At 30.8% G+C, this 18568-nt stretch overlaps 1 protein-coding gene across 2 annotated transcripts; it reads right to left on the minus strand.

The window, feature by feature from the left end:
* Positions 1 to 674: 674 nt before the first annotated feature.
* Positions 675 to 18315, minus strand: LOC130450919 (carboxylesterase 5A-like). Of its 2 annotated transcripts, XM_056789642.1 has the most exons (11): positions 18147 to 18315; positions 7234 to 7374; positions 6800 to 6952; positions 5910 to 6066; positions 5664 to 5849; positions 5335 to 5519; positions 5037 to 5226; positions 3874 to 4046; positions 3230 to 3362; positions 2978 to 3125; positions 675 to 919 (listed from the first exon to the last, which is right to left on the minus strand). In XM_056789642.1, the coding sequence occupies exons 1-11, from the start codon at positions 18219 to 18221 to the stop codon at positions 736 to 738; spliced, it is 1725 nt and encodes a 574-aa protein (XP_056645620.1). In that variant the 5' UTR covers positions 18222 to 18315; the 3' UTR covers positions 675 to 735. The 2 variants fall into 2 exon arrangements, with proteins under 2 accessions (XP_056645620.1, XP_056645629.1); XM_056789651.1 differs by lacking the exons at positions 5037 to 5226; positions 5335 to 5519 and having other exon boundaries at positions 18147 to 18309.
* Positions 18316 to 18568: the final 253 nt, after the last annotated feature.

The raw sequence follows: 18568 nt of genomic DNA on the forward strand, positions 1-18568 counted from the left end.
ATAACTGCAAAATGTAGAGTAGCATCGTCATGCATGAACCATATGGACCTTCTAATAATAAGGGGAATGTCTTCCAAAAGAAACTCTAGAAAAAGAAGGTGTGTCAAACGTGCAGGAAGAAAAAATGGGCCTATTAAATAATTTTCGACGATTCCATGCCAAACATTGACCGAAAAGGAGTTCTGGAACCGTGTAACAACTGTTGCATGTGGATTTACATCTGCCCATACCTGATCATTATGATTATTCATAATGCCATGTATTAAAAAGTTGGTGTCATTCGTAAACGGAATATTGGCTTAAAATTCATTGATAATATCGAATACGGAGCTGATAGTCAGTATGTAGCAAATGTTGAACACGATGAACGCGATATAGAAACAATGAATTATCTCTAAGAATATTCCAAACAGTTACTAACATCACTAATATTCATCATAAATTTTTCTGGTACTCGTTTTCGGATATAGGTGAATAATTGTGATCGTGAACATTTACTATGTTGCTTGGAGTAGAACTTGTTGTTCCCGTTAAAATTTTCACTGTGGAATCCATTTTGCTTTTATTGAGTCGTCTAAGTAACCCTCCGTAACTGAGTTGGATTTCCACCCACCGTGCTTCTTTAGTTGAATACAATAGATAGTTAATCGGGAAATTGTTTGAATGAAAAGTCATTCAAAAAATGTAATATTTATTGCTTAAACTAATTAAGTACAGATATAAATAAATAAAAAATTAATATACATAATATGGCGGCTTAACGTACTTATCTAAAACTTGTTTCACTTTTGTGTAATACTTGGGATTGACTAGAGGTACTAAAGTTCTATTAATACTCAAAAAATTCAGAGGTTCACCACATTTCATCATAGGCCAGGAAACATTATTAAGAAGTTCATCTTTGACTGGAGTGGGGTTTCTGGAAAATAACAAAATTATTTGAATCAAAAAAATTCCAATACCATGCTGTGAATTCCAAATGCTTTGAAAGTTTGGATAATTCACCAAGTATTTTTCAAGTGGGAAAATTTGTAATCTTAAAATGTGCGCAGCTCAATTTAGAAACGAATTATCGAAGACAGAAGATTATTATCAGCTACGCAGATATTAGTGATCCGATATCACAAGATGTGAGGTGGTTTGGGAATACCTGGACCTGAAAAAGGTAAATGAGCTAGGCAAAAAGAATAAATCCAATCTTCCAATAGATTCCGGTTAAACCTTTCGTAGGTCCTGAATCTTGCCATGGAATTGGCTATAGCACAATAATGGAAAATTAGTTATTGGGATAATCTATGGGGGTTGAAAAGGAAACCTATAATAAAAAAATCTAATTAGTTTAACAACCTAAGTAAAAACAATTTACGAATATCAACGGGGGTATAATAGAAGCAATGCGGTCTCGATGAACACATGAAGACGCTAGGTCTAGCAGAAGATGCATCGTGCATTTTCTACTGCGTAGAAGACGAAACCTCTATCCGCATTCTTTCCAAGTGAGTTGTACTGCGAAACTCTAGAATACTTGGGACAAACTACAACTTGAACTTTCTGATAGATAAACTTTAAACACCGAGCAAGAGAATGGGATACATTAGACAAAATATTTTGAAACAAAATTAAATTTAATGTGTTAGAGTTATTCGAATAAGTCAATTACATAAGGATATAATTGTATCACGTCTCTCAGCTGTTCATGTGTAATTCTACAACTAAGCTGGAATTTTTATTTTCTCAATTATTTGAGATTTGTAGCTTGCTCAAAGCCATGCTTCAAATAACTAAACATTTGAGACTAAATTTAGTGATCTAGGAGGCCACTTAATCGCACCACGCACTTTTTTGATGTGTTGTTTTTTTGTGTTTATGTTTTAAATTTTTTTAATAACCTAACTTAACCTATCGATCAATTGTCTCTTAGACATCTCGTATTTCCTGTAGTCTTTGCTGCCTTGGAGTCCATTAGATCCAATATGTTTTTTGGTCCCGTTTTGCCGTTTATTTCTTCGCTTGTTCTGCTCTAGTGGACATTTTGCTCTTATTTTTTGTTGTAATTTCTTTACGTTTCACATGTTATCGAGGCATATGTGACAATAGTTATTATTCTACTTTGAATAAACGAGAGTTTATTATTTCATTTTTTATCGAATTATCTACCATTTCTTGTCTCACTTTGTCCACAGTTTTTGTAACCTGGTTAATGTTCGCTGATAATCCGCTTTTGATTTATGTAAAAAGTTAGTATTCAAACGAAATTATTTTTATAAAACTTAACGAGTGTTTATTATTTGGTGGTACTTTGTCTATTTGCTTTTAAAGAATTACGATGTGTATCTAGCATTTATTCACTTTTATATGTATATACAAATGGACATTATTCAATTCAATTCAGTCATTTTTCTTCTAAAAAGGCGACAACGGTAAATGCGAATGTTATAATGTCACGCCAGGTATTTGTCTATTGGATTTATTTATAGTTTATTTTCTTGTTCTGATCGAGTCGGTATTTCATTCTTTGCTTGAGGTTGACGGATTGGCTTTTGTGGTAGTGGTCATATTGACATCCTCTGTAGTCTCTGCGGTTTTTAGTTTTGTATAATATCTGTAACTTACCTCATTGTTACCAATTCTTTTTTTTTTTTTTGGTCAATGATGTCTTCTTCATTATTCGTCAATTCGGGTTCTTCTAATAGTTTTTATAAATCTTGTATTATCCTTTTTATTATTTCTTAGAGTTTCCAGTATTTTAAAAAATCATTTTTGGTTTTTTTTACTTTGTACTTTACATTCTTTAGCTAACATTGATTTTTCTTTATAATCATATTAAGTCACATAAAATTAGTTTGTGATAAAAATATGTGAATATTGATTAAAAAGTAATAGATACGATGAAGAAAATGTTTTTACTTTTACCACTACATTATGGTTTTCTTGATGGATTTATCTGAAAATATGATGAATTTATTCATCCACTCACAAAGTTTTCACGAAATTTGTCCAAAGCGTCAACATCTTTTTCATAGTTTGTCTATCTTCATCAGGAAACTGAGATAATGGTTCTGATACACCCTCTATTCCTCCAAACAAGTAGTGAAGATCTTCGGTATGACCAACATTATTTGCACCTGAAAGATTGATTAACAATTGTACCAGTCAAACCGTAGACTTGGATTATTCTACTTTATAATAATATATTAGTTTTATATAATTTATTTCATAAAAAAGTTACCTGGAAACACTGGTAGATCCTGTACTCCCATTTGTCCTCTATAACTAAATTCATAGAAGTAGACTGGTGCTTTTTTCGAAACAAGAGCTGCGTGGTGGATGTTGGGTGTACTAAAAACATCTTCTCCGATATACTGAAAAATAATTTATTATGATTGATGGAAAATCCTAGATAACAAATTGGGACCAAACGTCATCGAAAATACACGAAATGATGCAAAAAGTGAATTCACCAAAGGTAGAAGTGTACAACATCACGTATTTACCATCAAGAGTACCGAGGGTAAAAATATGGGAAAGCTTAGAAAGAAGGAAAATAAATGTCGAAATATTACGAAATACAATCATGAGTTTATATAAAAGAAATAAAAACCACAGAAGGAGTAAGGCAAGGTGGGAGATTGAGTTCATCGCTTTTCATCATATTTCTAGATGATATAATAAATATCTGCCCAGCCAATTCAAGAAAAATATGCGATGGATGGAAAAACCTGAAAATAGTGGAAAAAATGGAGCACAACATGGAAACAGATCACTTGGAAATTGCATCGAGGAAAAATACTGATGGAATAAATCAGATGAGGACAATGTCTTGTTATAGTTGTGATATTGTACTTTAGCATAAAATAGATAAGTTTGAATTACCTTAATATACGCTGCTGCGTCATCAGAGAAATTAGTTTTTGTATATACCTCCTTATATTCTTTAGCAGCTTGCGAGAGCTGTTCAGGGTTGATATTGAGTCTTGGATGAACAGTTAGATTCAAATTCGAGTCTAGCATATTTTGAAAGTATGCAAGCTGTTCATTTGTTAGATCTAAAAAAGATAGAAAAACGGTAATGAATATTATAATAAAGTGATGTTTTCTTTGTTATTTTTTATTATTAAACAATATTATATCAAAATAGATGTTCGTTCTATGAAAAATGCAATAACGGATGTGTGAGCTGGTTTGATGAAACTATACTTCCTTAGCCTTAGGGTCATTTTTGCTTGATTTCTTCGTTCAAACGTTGCAATAAGTTTATAGTTTTTACTTCTTCAAAACCGATGGAACGGTCTTTACCTTCTTTAGAGCCGGTTTTCACTTTTCCGTTCATTGTTTTGATTGTTCTTTTGTTGCGGTTGTGAAGTGAAGAACCCACGTTTCATCCATGGTTATAAAACGGTACAAATATTTGGCTTTATTTCTATGAAACATTGCCAAACACTTGATGGAAACATCTTCACTGCGCTGTTTTTGTTCCATTGTATGCAAACAAGGCACCTATCTTGCGCACAGCTTTTTCAAGTTCAAATTTTCAGTTAATATGCGACGTACCGCACTTTCTAATAAGCCTATGTCCATACTATGTCTGCTAGCTCGCGCACTTTTAGTCAACGATCATCCAGTACCTCTTTACTTCGTTTAAACTCTGCTACCCAATATTCTACTATTAATAACATAGGAGCAATCTCACTCAAAGGAGAATCATCTAATTCAGCTTTTATATTGGTTGGGCTCAGACCTCTCACATAAAAGTATTGTATCACGTAACGATAACCATTTTTTTTCAAAATTAAAACAAATGCCGTATAAATTGTGACACATTTCCTTTTGGAGGTTTCTGCTTTTGTTTCGTGGTTACAATTTTTACGTATTGTTATTTGTCATTAATTTTTGTTTAAGTTTGTTGACTGTTATCTCTCGGACATCTATAAGTATCGATTATAATCGTTCATGAATATCGTTTCTAGTTGTTAAAATTAGTATTGATCTCGAATCTACTATCTATTAACTGATAAATACTTTATAAATATACCTACATTGTAAAAAGTATACGGCTTCCTCAGAAGTAGTTCCAGTCATTAAAGGTACTTTATTATAATTTCCAGATAAAAGTGAATCCACCATTGGTTCAGTGATGAAAGAATTAGGAAAAGTGGGGTCCTCTATTACTGGCAACCAAATTGCCAAAGCTCCAATAGGATTTATGGTATGCCCCACATTTTGTATCTAGAAATTCCCCAATAACTTTTACACAGACATCAGAAATGGTTTGTAATTTTTCCCAATTCCCAATTCACCTTTATATAACTGGTATGCTTAAGACTTTTTACTTACAGGTGCAGCTTGTATCTTCTCAGCTGGTGTATCCATTAGCAGATTCAAAAGTGCTACAGAATCGTTAGAGTTAAAATTTGAATCCAATAATTTCCCCATTTTGAAAGCATATTCCCTTGGGGCGTCTTGATACGCAAAAGGAGAAACTGGCGAACCACTTTGTAAGATGTAAGCCCTAGCTAGTCCTGGACAATATTATGATATGATAATAATGAGAACAAAAATGTAAATAGCTAAAATATTGGTACTTTTATTTATGTTCTTTTAAAAACTTCATGATTCAAAGCAGTCCCTGTATTGTTTTCAACATATATGATTCATGAAAATACCTTCAGTTCTTTTACTAAGTTGCATAAATCCAGCTGATGTAGCACCTGCGCTCTCACCAACTACAGTAATTTTATCAGCATCACCTCCAAATAGATTAATATTCTCGACTGTCCATTTCAGTGCGTATAATTGGTCTTTGAGCCCTAAATTTCCTGGTATCACATCATCAGCTGTTGTTAAAAAACCTAAAAAGATTAACCTCTTCATTTGACCAAAGGAAAATATTGATTACAACGTGTTCTTACCGAAGGGTCCCAAGCGGTAATTGAAAGTCACAACAACAACGTCATAGTCCATGAAATACTTTGGTTCATGGTACTGTCTAGCACCAGAACCATAAAAAAATCCACCCCCATGGATGTAAAATAAAACAGGTAATGGTTGTTCCGACGTACCAGGTTTCTGAAAGAGTTTACTCGAATTAAATAAATGAATCGATTTATGCCAATTTAGTTTCTACCCAAGCTACTAAATTATTATTTATTGGTTGACTCTGGTTCTCAAGATTTACGATCATGTTGGAAAAGGACGAGGTTGCATTGACCGAAGAATATAAAACTCATTTTAGACAAGTATCAATCGCCAGTGATTGTAGATTTAAAAATTTTGAACTTTTTAATAGATTAACAAATCAAAATTGCTTGTGAGCCATTCACCATTATATACACTTACCAAAAATTTTTTTCAAGAATATATTGGCAAATTATTTTCTGGTCTCGGTAGAGAATACTTCAAAGCAAATAATGAATCAATCTGAACTATCAATAAGCGTTGCATAGGATTTTTTTCTTAAAATAACAAAGCTGAGGAATATGTAAAAATAATAGGCAAAATGATACAGAGTTTCCAAAGTCTAAGATTACTATTATTTGGATAAATTTGTTGACAACCTAGAAAATGAGTAACAAAAAGAAAATATGGCAGACTCCTACTGGAGTTTAACTGCTTTTATTAAAAAGTCTGTAAAATGTCTTTTGTGTTTTATCTTTATAAATATAAGACCGGCAAATTTACTATATAATTTTATGTTTATTCCATTACATATCCTCAAGTGTTTTAATAAATTCAAGTGGAGGTCAATTATTAAACTATATTATGTAATAAATCATACCTTTATCAATTTAATTACACTTACTTGAGGTGTGTATACATTCAGGTACAAACAATCTTCAGATATTGTCATGTCACTAGGTACATGCGTGAGGGCACTCTCATTTTTTTGCATACACACTTTTTTATTTATACACGTTTCTCTTATATCTGTCCACGGGGTAGGCGGTTGAGGCTCCTATAACGAAAATACTACTAGATTAATTAGATACACTTTATGTGATGAAAGTATACTTTTTCTACATGTCTTGAGGGAATAAAGTATGTCTTTTATTACTCAGGGACTATTTACTATTAACTATTTACTTTAATTCCCCGGGATTACGTATTGATAAAAATTATGTACGATACATCCCTTTTTTAAATCTGGTTAAGTTGGTGTTGGTTTTGTTTTGATATTCAAGTCAGCTACTTATTTATAGTAGGTGCTTGAATTAGCAAATTAAAAAAAAATCTTACTTTAAATCTTAATTTGTCAATAGGCGGCGCTGCATATGGTATTTCTTGGAACGAATAGTATTCTTTCCCATTACCACTTATTGAAGTTATCCCGTCAATTGTTCCTTGTGGCAACTTGACTAGTATAGCGTCACATATATACTGGAAAATAATTGAATCGAATTAAAAGGAAAACGAGCCAAATCTAGTGGATTTAACTGAATCGCTATTTATTATCTAGTTCCACCACCGTTTAAATTAATCAACAGTAAATCCAATCATGTACAAAAAAGGGGACAAAAATATTGTAATAAATGTTTGATGATCGAATTACTCGGTTACGTTAAGATAAAATATTTGATAACGCCATCCGTTCTTAATAGCTTATGGATATTCTAAATAAAAACTTGTGAAAAAAAGAGCAATAATTTTAGAAATCAAAAGTTTCGCAAAAAAGGAATGATGAAAAAAGCAGTCACGGTCTAAGATCCCACCGCTTGATCTTGTAGGTTGCCTTGTAAAAATTAGGCGCAATTACCTGTAATTAATTTTAATGTCATTAATATACTAATATGACTTGCAGCTTTACGTTTTTTCAGTCAATCTTACAGCATTTGAAGGAAAATTATGTCACAAATTAGGGTTGCAGATGTGAACAGGTATATAATTGTTAATTAACTGCATTCAGCATTTTTTTTAAGAATTTTTATGCAAAATTAAAGTTTTTTATACATTGAACATTAAAATCCATGATTTCCAGTTGCGCAATGGCCGTAAACAGAGGTTGCCATGATTTTTGTGAACGACTTTCGCTCCAAGTAAGTGGAAGCGCAAGAGAGAAGATGCACGCATTGTTACGTGTTGTTAACAATAGTATAAAGTTGTGAAAATGAAACTACGAAATGCCTAAACTGTACATAAACTGTATGTGTCGCAGTTGCCAAGCTTTGTCCTTATTCATCGCACGTAACAATGCGTGCATCTTCTCTCTTGCGCTTCCACTTACCTGAAGCGAGAGTGGTTCACAAAAATCGTGGCAGCCTCTGTTTGCGGCCATTGTGCAACTGGCAACCATGGAGTTTCATGTTCAATGTATATAAAACTTTAGTTAACAATAAAATTCTAGCAACTCTAATGCTGCGGCCGACTGAGAGCTGGCAATCATTTTCATGTTGATTTGTACATGATTTTCTTTCAAATACTGTGAGATTGACTGAAAAAACATAGCTACAAATCACATTAGTATATTAATGACATTAAAATTCATCACAGGTAATTGCGGTTAATTTTTACAATGCAACCTATCCTTAATCCATTCCATACATCCTCAAGATTCCTTTAAAATTAATTTCATCAAAAAACAGATATCTGCAAGATCAAGCGGTGGGATTTTAGATTTACGATTATTCTGAACATGTATTATATTTGTGTAAACAAGAAACACACGATGGAAACTTAATCACCATCAACAAAAGGAAAAAAGAATTTCCAGTAGAAAATTAGAAGGGTTATTTCACTGGAGATATTCTTGCCTTCAAACATTTTAAATTAAATCAGTATGAAAACAAATGAACGAAAATAATAATATCAAGATTTGGTTGGGTATGTACGAGTAACTTTGGTTTAGATTGGTTGTGGTTTACTCGGAGGCCTGTGGTATCCATTCAAATAGTTGAACACCTTCTAATCTTTTTCTCTTAATAGCCTATTTTCAAGGATTTACAACCTACAATAAAGTTTTTTAATTTTCCTATTTCTACTTCCGCTATTTTGTGATGATTCCAGTTCTGAATTGAGTGAATTTATCATCGTTTTTGTTGTCTCTTAAAACATCCTAGATCTACTCGATTTGGATATCATGCATCACTTTCCTTTGACCATACATCACGATGTATAATCCTGATGACTTTGATTTCTGTGTTACTAAACATATTTTAACAGTTTCATTGGTAGTAGGACTGTCAGTTTTTGTGATAATAACGTTAAATCAGTTATATTTTATAAAATTATACATGTTCCAAAATAGTAACAATTGAAATGTCCTCCAAATGGCTTCATTATAACTAGTCATACATGGTAATCTTTTGAATGTGGTTTTGAGTTATTTGATACTTTACTAGTTTCTTCTCATGAAGGTGAAAACGGACTATTTAAAATGAGATATTTTCATATGAAATAGTCATAAATTTATGGCGTTGATTTGGAATCACCGCCGACTACCCAATTTCGGGTATTCTGGGTATTCTAATAAAAGAAAAATGGAACATTTGGACTACGATAATCCAAAAATGTAGTTTCTGGCCACATTATCATGTTACAATTCTTTTTGTTCACTTTTTGAAGATTAATCGATTTCAGTTAATAAGTAATAGTTTTTAGAATCGGGGAGCAAAACTCATTTTTTTCATGTACCATTTTTTGTGTTGATTACGAATGTGTAATTGGACAGAAAGAATATCTGCATAATCAATGCGGTAACTGGTGAGTTGAGTTCGATAATAAAAATAATAAATCATTCTACTCAGCCCCCGCGACCCTCAGATTCAATCCCTTTAAGGGGCTAGATAAACAAATTTTAACTTTCTTCCCTGTCATGTGCCGAAGTAGTAGCTTTTCAATTTTTTTCCTTTTAACTATCATTATTTATGCATTATTATTATCATTATCTAACTAACCAAAAATGTAAATACACTCGGTATAATAAAGTACGTCATTATTGATACAGTTCAAAGTTTCTTTGAACTGCTTTTTTATTGACCTTCAATGTTATTTCCACAATTTAATTGATGTATCTAGAGGTACAGAAAATTTTGAATTATTTTGCAACCAATTACATGTATGCATATCAGTATATTATGTAATAACATTCAAAATTATTTGTAATACTAATTTGGTCTAATTTTAAATCGGCAATGATTAAGTGAGAATTTTTGGGAGTTGGCGCTTCATTTGATATTATTTTTAATATTTGATATGCAGTTTGTCAAAAAATATTTGTTTGTATAAAATATCTCGTTTCAAAATAAATAAAAAATCCTTGTCCACAAATGTATGCTTTCTAAAAGTTTTTCTCATGTGTTCAAATTAAAATAATAATTGCATCCCAATGTTGTTGATTTTAGGTCCCCTCTTCTGTTTTAAAATTAGTTTTTTTAATAATTTTAGAAGGAAGATAAAATTTGACATTCCGACTTTTCTTTAAGCCTTTATCAAAAAATATGATATTGACACTGACAATTTTCACATTTATATTAATCAATTGATCACCTACAACATGAACATCAAATTAAGAATAAAATCAAAATAGAAAATGTTGTAATAAGAAAAATTAAGTCCTTACATCTCAAATATGTAGCAGTACTTAATCAATCAAATTATTTGTAGTTTTATTGGAATTTATCAAATAGATCTATAAATTTGACTTAAATTATTTTGGTCTTTTTTATCATTTATAGCTTTTTCGTTTTTATGAATGTGTGTGTTAGATTCCGTTCCAAGAATTTTTGAATCTTTACAATTGAATTTATGTTTTTTTGATACGTCACGGTTCGTTAATGCACTTTAATTTTTTTTATCGTATTGATGACCTTTTAGTCTATTATCAAAATACTGAGATGTTTGCCCTATGTTGACAGCGTCACAATTAGTACAAGGCACTCGATATATAATATTACTTCTTTTGTTTTTTTAGTGTTTTAGATTTCAATTTAGTGAAATATTTGGATAACGTATTATGTCCTTTATGACTTATATTAATATCATATTTATTTAAATAATTTGATAATTGTTGGGAAAGTCCTTGTACATATGGTAAGGAAAAATGTTTTATGTTTTGATGTTTCGTTTCTGCTTTGTTTTTTAATTGATTGTAGTGTCTGTTTATACTTTTCTTGAATATGTGTTGTTTATCATTTTTTCCGGATAATTATTTTCTTTCTATACACTTTTTGCTTTTTGAATAGCTAAGCATCTAAATTCAGGTTCTGATATTTGGGTAGATCTATCAGCCAAACGTATTATCACAGATCTTTTTGTGACATAGGACGACATGAATTGAAGCTCAAATATCTTGATGACCAAGTTGGTTTCGTATAACATTCTGTTTTAAAGTTATTGTTAATTTTATATAATGTGATATCAAGAAAATTGATTTTATTATTTTCTTCGATTTCGATTTTGAATTGAAGTTTTCTATGATAATAATTGAATGTTTCATTTATGTTTCCAATTTGATTCTTTGGTACGGCAATAATACAACCATCTACATATCGGAAAAAAGTATTAATACATATTTGAGAACTAAGGAAAAATTAATTTTTCTTATTTTGATTTTATTCTTATTTTGATGTTCGTGATTTTAGGTGATCTATTGGTCAATATAAATAATCAAATTGTCAGTGTCTTAAGAAAAAAGACTCAAAGAAAAGTCGAGACGTCAAATTTTATCTTTCTTCCAAAAATTATTAAAAAACTAATTTTGAAACAGAAGGGACCTAAAATCAAAAACATTTAGATGCATTTATTTATCAAAAGTTCTAAGAAATAAGAAATTAAAATAATTTATATATCTAGATTAATCCACCATGAAAAAATGATTCATGTCATCAATGATGTATTGGTTATCAAATTTAACACTATTCCTACCGACACTTCACGTATAATCTATTCCTAATGCAGCCGGTCAAATGACCAGTTTTTCAAAACTTAACAATATTTTTCAATATTGAATGCAGACCAGTAGCTAGCTTACCAATATAAAAACATATTTTCTTCTATTAGAGAGCACTGGGTCCTTCAAGACAAGCTGAATCGTTATATATATGGAAAAGTACTACGACTAGTGTTCTGAAAATTTGCTTGCATAGGTTTTCCGAAATGCTCGTTTCAGCTAAAATAATTTCATTTTTCTGAAACTTCCTGTTAAACCGAAAGTGGACCAAAGCTTCGTTATTTTAAACGGATTGCTATGGTTTTTATTAAATTTTTAGAATTTACGAGAAATTTCCATATAACTTTATACGAGGCATAGTATGCCTGAAGTCTACCATTTTTTAGTTATTTCATATTTTCGAAATTTTTGGACACATGCAGCCCTCCACTAAAAAAATTATATTTCCAAGTATAAGTGAGTCAGGTCTAATATTTTTGGGATTTAGACAAATAACAATTACAGTTTTCAAAATATGTGGAAACCTTGACAAACATTTATATATGGTGTTCAGATGCTTAATTATGTTATCAAAGTTTTTAGATAGCGATATTCGGCACCATTTGCTGAACACCATATATAAATTTATCAAGGTTTTCACAGATTTTGAAAGCTGTAAGTGTTATTTGTCCAAATCCCAAAAATATTAGACCTGACTCACTTAAACTTGGAAATATAATTTTTTAGTGGAGGGCTGCAAGTGTCTAAAAATTACGAAAATGTGTGAAATAATTAAAAAATGGTGGACTTCAGGCATACTGTGCCTTATATAAAGTTATATTGAAATTTCGCGTAGATTCCAAAAACTTAATTAAAACCATAGCATTTCGTTTAAAATAACGAAGTTTGGGTTCACTTTCGGTATAACCGTAAGTTTCAGAAAACTGAAAGCAAATTTTCAGAACACTAGTTCCAGTACTTTCCCATATAAATATCGATTCAGCTCGTAGTGAAGGCTTTTCAAGTGTACATTTTCCGCATACGTACTTTTCCCATTTTAGACATATTTATTCGTCTTATTACAATACCTTAACTGACATGTTTTTCGTGCACGGGAACCTGTACCTGTACATACTTGCGATAGGAATTGGTTGACTTTCTTTGCCGAGCTCTTGTTGGTATTCAATGGCAAGTTCTGCCAATTGAAATAGAAATTCCTGTCTTGTAATTTCTCTTCGATAGTTTCTTCATATAACACCCTTGCATTTATCCCGGCTAAATCCAAGATATTAACAGCAAGGATGCCGTTGAAATTCTACATTCAACCCTCCATTTTGCCTAATATCTAATAATTCCAAAAATATAAATAGTTTTATTAAGTAATTAATATATGATCGAATTTAAAATCTATGACCTTTGATATTTCCACTAAATCGTCGAAGTATTTCGAAAGTCTTATACCGGGTTGACTTTCCACGTATATCCAAATAGTTTGGTATAAAATATTTAACCATATATTTTTGTAACTATAACTGAGACTAAATGGTAGGGCCACAGCTGTTGAGCAACGTGTTGCAAGATCAAGTACACAAATAGTTGAGGTTTCTCAAACCATACCAAACTGAGTATGAATGAATTATTTGCATTATGTAAACTACATTTACAGTCATCTGTATTTTTTGAAAGATTGATGAGTTATCAATCTATCACATTGATGTGTGGAATGAAAACAAGTTCACCTTCGCCGAAAAAATTTAAGATTCAACTTTCAGTAGCGAAGGTCATGGTAACCGTATTTTGGGATGTCGAAAGCGTTAAATGCAAAAACGAGTCATCATAACAGGTATTTTTGATGCAAATTTAGTTTCAAAACAACGTAAGGCATTAAAAGAAAAACGTCACAAGTAATTGCGCTCTTGCATCACGATAACGCCCCCAATTATAGGCTTGGAATTATATCAGCCGGCAATAGTTCAGGTAGATTTAGATTTTGTTATTGATATATCATATTCTTTAGATTTGGTCTCAAGCGTTTATCGGCTATTTCTAAAACTAAAATAATAATTGAATGCTAAACGATTGACTTCACGGATAGCTTGAACAATTTTTTTTTTTTTTTCGAGACGCATTAGAAATGATAGAAAATCGATGAGACTAATGTATTAACCTTAATTGAGTCTATTTTTGACGATAAAAATATTATCTTTGCCAATTTTTTTGTCGTGACTGGTTCTGAGCATAAGAATAAGTCCTCGTAAAATTGAGTTTTAATATATCCTGTCCCCAAATATGTAAAAACAAAGCCACATTATTTTACATTTTCCCTACTATCAAAATCTTGTACATATATACTTTCTCAAAAAATTTGCCTCAGTTTTTATAGAGTGCAACCTATATATTCAATATTTTAAATAGAACTGAAATATAGTCACCGGGACCATAATTTAGATAAATAATTTTAATAAATAAGTCATTTCCATTCTGATAAGGAGGTAATTTTTTGAAAGAAATCTAAAATTGTAAAATAATAACAGAAAAATTAAAATTTCGCTGTAATAGTTAAACCTAGTTAGTTGCCACAAATACGAAAATGATCCCAGAAGTACTTGTCCCTAGAGACCTAGAGATGGCGGTAGTTGCTTGAAAAATACCATGTATTAGATTTGGATTGAAAGGCGTTAGCCTAATCAATATAAAAGCTGAAATAGATTCTAATCTGGGTGAAACTGTTCCTTCCTTATCAACAGTAAAATATTGTATAGTGGGGTTTAAACGGGGCCGTGCGACCTGCGAATACCAGCATTGCAATGGTCGACCAAATGAAGTGACTCCAGAAATGTTGAAGAAAATCTATGATCGTCGACTGAAAGTACGCGAGCTAGCAGACATAGTAGGCATTTCAAAAAGTGCGATACATTGGTTATTAACTGAAAATTTGGACATAAGAAAGCTGGGCGTTGCCGCGTTTGGTCACAATGGAACAAAAACAGCGTCGTAAAGTTGTTTCCATCCAGTGGCAATGTTTCACAGAAATAAAGCCGAATTTTTGCGAGGTTTCATAACAATGGATGAAAGGTGGGTCCATCAATTTTCGCCATATTTAACACTTGTGGTCAAAGATTTTCCAACAATGAAGAGATGATGTTAATGGTTATTTTGAGGAGCTTAACGATAAAAAGGGTATCTAAATGATTGAACATCGCTGGGAAAAGTATGTGGAACTAAAAGAAGATTACGTTGAAAAATAAATCTATTTTTTTCCAAAATTTTTGGGTTTTATGTATTGGACCAGGTACTTCTGGGACCATCCTCGTTTAGTTAAAACTGATTCAAAATTGGTTTCAGCTCAAATCTCCGCGTTAATTGATTTCCACCTACGATTGAAATATGCATAAAAAAAACAAAAGCATCACTATGTATATATTAAATTATGAACACGCGCTATGTATTCTATCATGAAGGCCGACTATATTTACAACCCGTGTTTGATGAATTAATTATTTAAGATACTCACAATAAACGTGCAGTTTAACAAGTAATTGGGTTAAGAAATCAATTTTCGTAGAGAAACTTCAGAAATATACCATTTTTTTTTCAATTTAAAATTGTTAATTTATAACATTGAATTCGCTTAAATCAAATTGTGAGAGATGAAATCGAAAAGCATAAAAATAAACGACAAAATTGTCAAAATGTTTTACAATTTGTTAATGAAAATGAAAAAGAATTTACCAGAATCTATACAGTGAAGAAAATTAAACAAAAACGTGAAATTTGCGGAGTCGAAACGATAAAATAATAATTATATTCTAAAATATTTCTTATTAGGTTTTATATGAAAACCAGTAAGACCAATTAAATTAGCAATAAGTTTCTAGATATGTTTTTGATTGTACAGTGAGAAATTTTCAAAAGCAGGATATTTTAAATTCAAAAACCATATCTTTTTCATCGAAAATGAAATAAAAATTATGTCACAAAACCATAAGTTATTGTAATAAAATTACTCCCAGGTGAAAATTTTGGTTTTCTAAACAATAACGTCTGAAATAAGAAATTCTGCTAAAATTATTATTTGCATCAAGAATCGGAAAACACATTATCACACCTCCGCCCAATTTTATCTGACTGGTAGAACTAAAATTTCAGAAAACAAAAATTTAAGAATGCCTATAACCTATTTTTCAACTACGAGGGCTGATTGAATTAAAATTGGTAATATTGTTCGGGAAGGTTTCCGCGCTCAGGATTACGAACAAAAGAATAAGGTTCACGGGTTGAACCTAGTTAAAAATTCTCGACGTTTCAGCTCCCACTTTGGAGCCATTTCGTTCATTGGTAAGAAGTGATCGGATTCCGTGGTCTCAATCTGCCTACTCAACGCAACGAATCACCCTTTTTTTCGGTTGATTCCAAGGCCTCAATCTGCCTACTCCTTGGAATCTTACCGAGGAAATGAAAATCTGAAATAAAAAATTATAAAATGATTAAAATATTTTAATCATTTTATAGATAGTGCTCGAAATAGAGTTTATTTTTTTTTAATCTAAAATTAGATGAAAGCCGAGCTGGATCAAGGTACGACACTTGAGACCCTGATCGAGGCAAAATCAAGATAAATTAAATGCAACGCCAACCTCGCCACAAAAATCCTCTAGGATCCGCGATCTGCACTAATTAGAGTTTTCCCGTCCTCTTCAGGAAAAATTTTTGTAATTTTCATGCGCTCGCAAAGGACTAACCAAGGGTATTTTTTGAATATTCCTGTTACATTATACTGGGGTGAATCGAGATGAATCGTATTACATTTTTTCTACTCAATTTATTAAAAATATTGGTTTTGGGAGAAAAATTTAAGGATAAAAAATATTTTTAAATAAAACAACGATTTTGAGTTATAATTTTATTTCATTAAACTTCATCTTAGAAAAAGTTTTGATATGAAATGAATTGAGGGTTGCTAATTTCGCCCCCGCATAATGTAATAGGAATATTGATAAAATACCCTTAGTTAGTCCTTTGCGAGCGCACGAAAATTACAGAATTCCAAGTTTCTAGCATTAATAAAATTAGAAAAAAAATAAAAACTCAATTTTAGTCACCACTTTTTAAGGTGGGTATAGAAAATTTTGCTATAGCAAGGACCCATCTTAATTTCACACGAGCCAACACCCCGTAAAAAGATAATAAATATATATATTATTTTAGTTTAATTTCTTATTTCTTAGACCTTTTGATATATTAATGCATCTAAATGTTCTTGATTTTAGGTCTCTTCTGTTTTAAAACTAGTTTTTTTAAATAATTTTTGAAAGATAAAATTTGAAGTTTCGACTTTTTGAAAATAAGGTTGAAATCAACTTAGAACTTTGTTTTAATAAGAAAAATCAATTTTTTCTTGGTCCCTATATCTCAAATATATAGCAGTAATCAATTAAATTATTTGTAGTTTTATTAGAATTTACAAAATTTACTTAAATTATTTAGATCTTTTATTTAGAACTATTTCTAAAAATTCCCTTTTTCGTGTATTAGATTCCGTTTCAGGAATTTTTGAATCTTTATAATATGTTTTTTTGATATTTCATGGTTCGTTAATGCGCATTAATAAATAAATAATAAAGATTCAAAAATTCTTGAAACGGAATCTAATACACAAAAAAGGGAATTTTTAGAAATGATTCACATTCATAAGAACGAAAAAGCTATCTATAAATGATAAAAAAGATCTAAATAATTTAAGTAAAATTTATAATTCTATTTTGTAAATTCTAATAAAACCACAAATAATTTAATTGATTACTGCTAAATATTTGAAATATAACCTAACCAAGGAAAAATTGATTTTTCTTATTAGAACAAAAATATCTAAGTTGATTTCAACCTTCTTTTCATTTTCATGATGAAGGTGATATATAAATCAATATAAATAAGCAAATTGTCAGTGTCAATATCATATTTTGATAAAGACTTAAAGAAAATTCGAAATGTCAAAATTTATCTTTGTTTCAAAAATTATCAAAAAAAACTGATTTGAAAACAGAAGTGACCTAAAATCAAGAACATTTAGATGCATTGATAATGTTTTTATACTAATGTTGTAGATGAAAATAATATTTAAAGCCACAACGTCAATAATTATAATTTTATATATTATACCTACGATCCAATCGGTAATATAAAATACAAATACAACCTTTTTATATAGTAGTAAAGATGCGGTGTGTTCATTTAAATCCACAAAACACTTTGAGAATTAATTTTCAGCATAAAAAAAACAACTTACACCATGGCAATAACTCACAGTTGCAACTAAAACAAACACTATTCGTATGTACATCTTTATTCGAACGAATGACATATTAAAAGACTGCAATTTCTGAAAATTACATCGCTTTTATAGATATCGCATTTAAATTTCGTGTGAAACTCCACGGCATGTGAGGTTTAAATGCATCATTTCAAATAATAAAATTCAAGTAAGTGGTGGGAGAACCTAGGAATATGGTCTAGACTGAATTAATTTTAATTATTTTTTGTTATTGATTATTATGTATATTATTTATTCATTAAAATTCAATTTGTTACACAAATTGTATCCCCCTTCAGGTCAGGTCAATCCAAAATTGTTCGTAATACGAGGTGTACACAAAAATTTGATTATTAAATAGATATACGAGGTCTCCGAAGTACCTGGCCCAACAAATA

The sequence above is a fragment of the Diorhabda sublineata genome, chromosome 1, assembly GCF_026230105.1.
Source record: "Diorhabda sublineata isolate icDioSubl1.1 chromosome 1, icDioSubl1.1, whole genome shotgun sequence".
Classification (NCBI taxonomy): Eukaryota; Metazoa; Arthropoda; class Insecta; order Coleoptera; family Chrysomelidae; genus Diorhabda; species Diorhabda sublineata.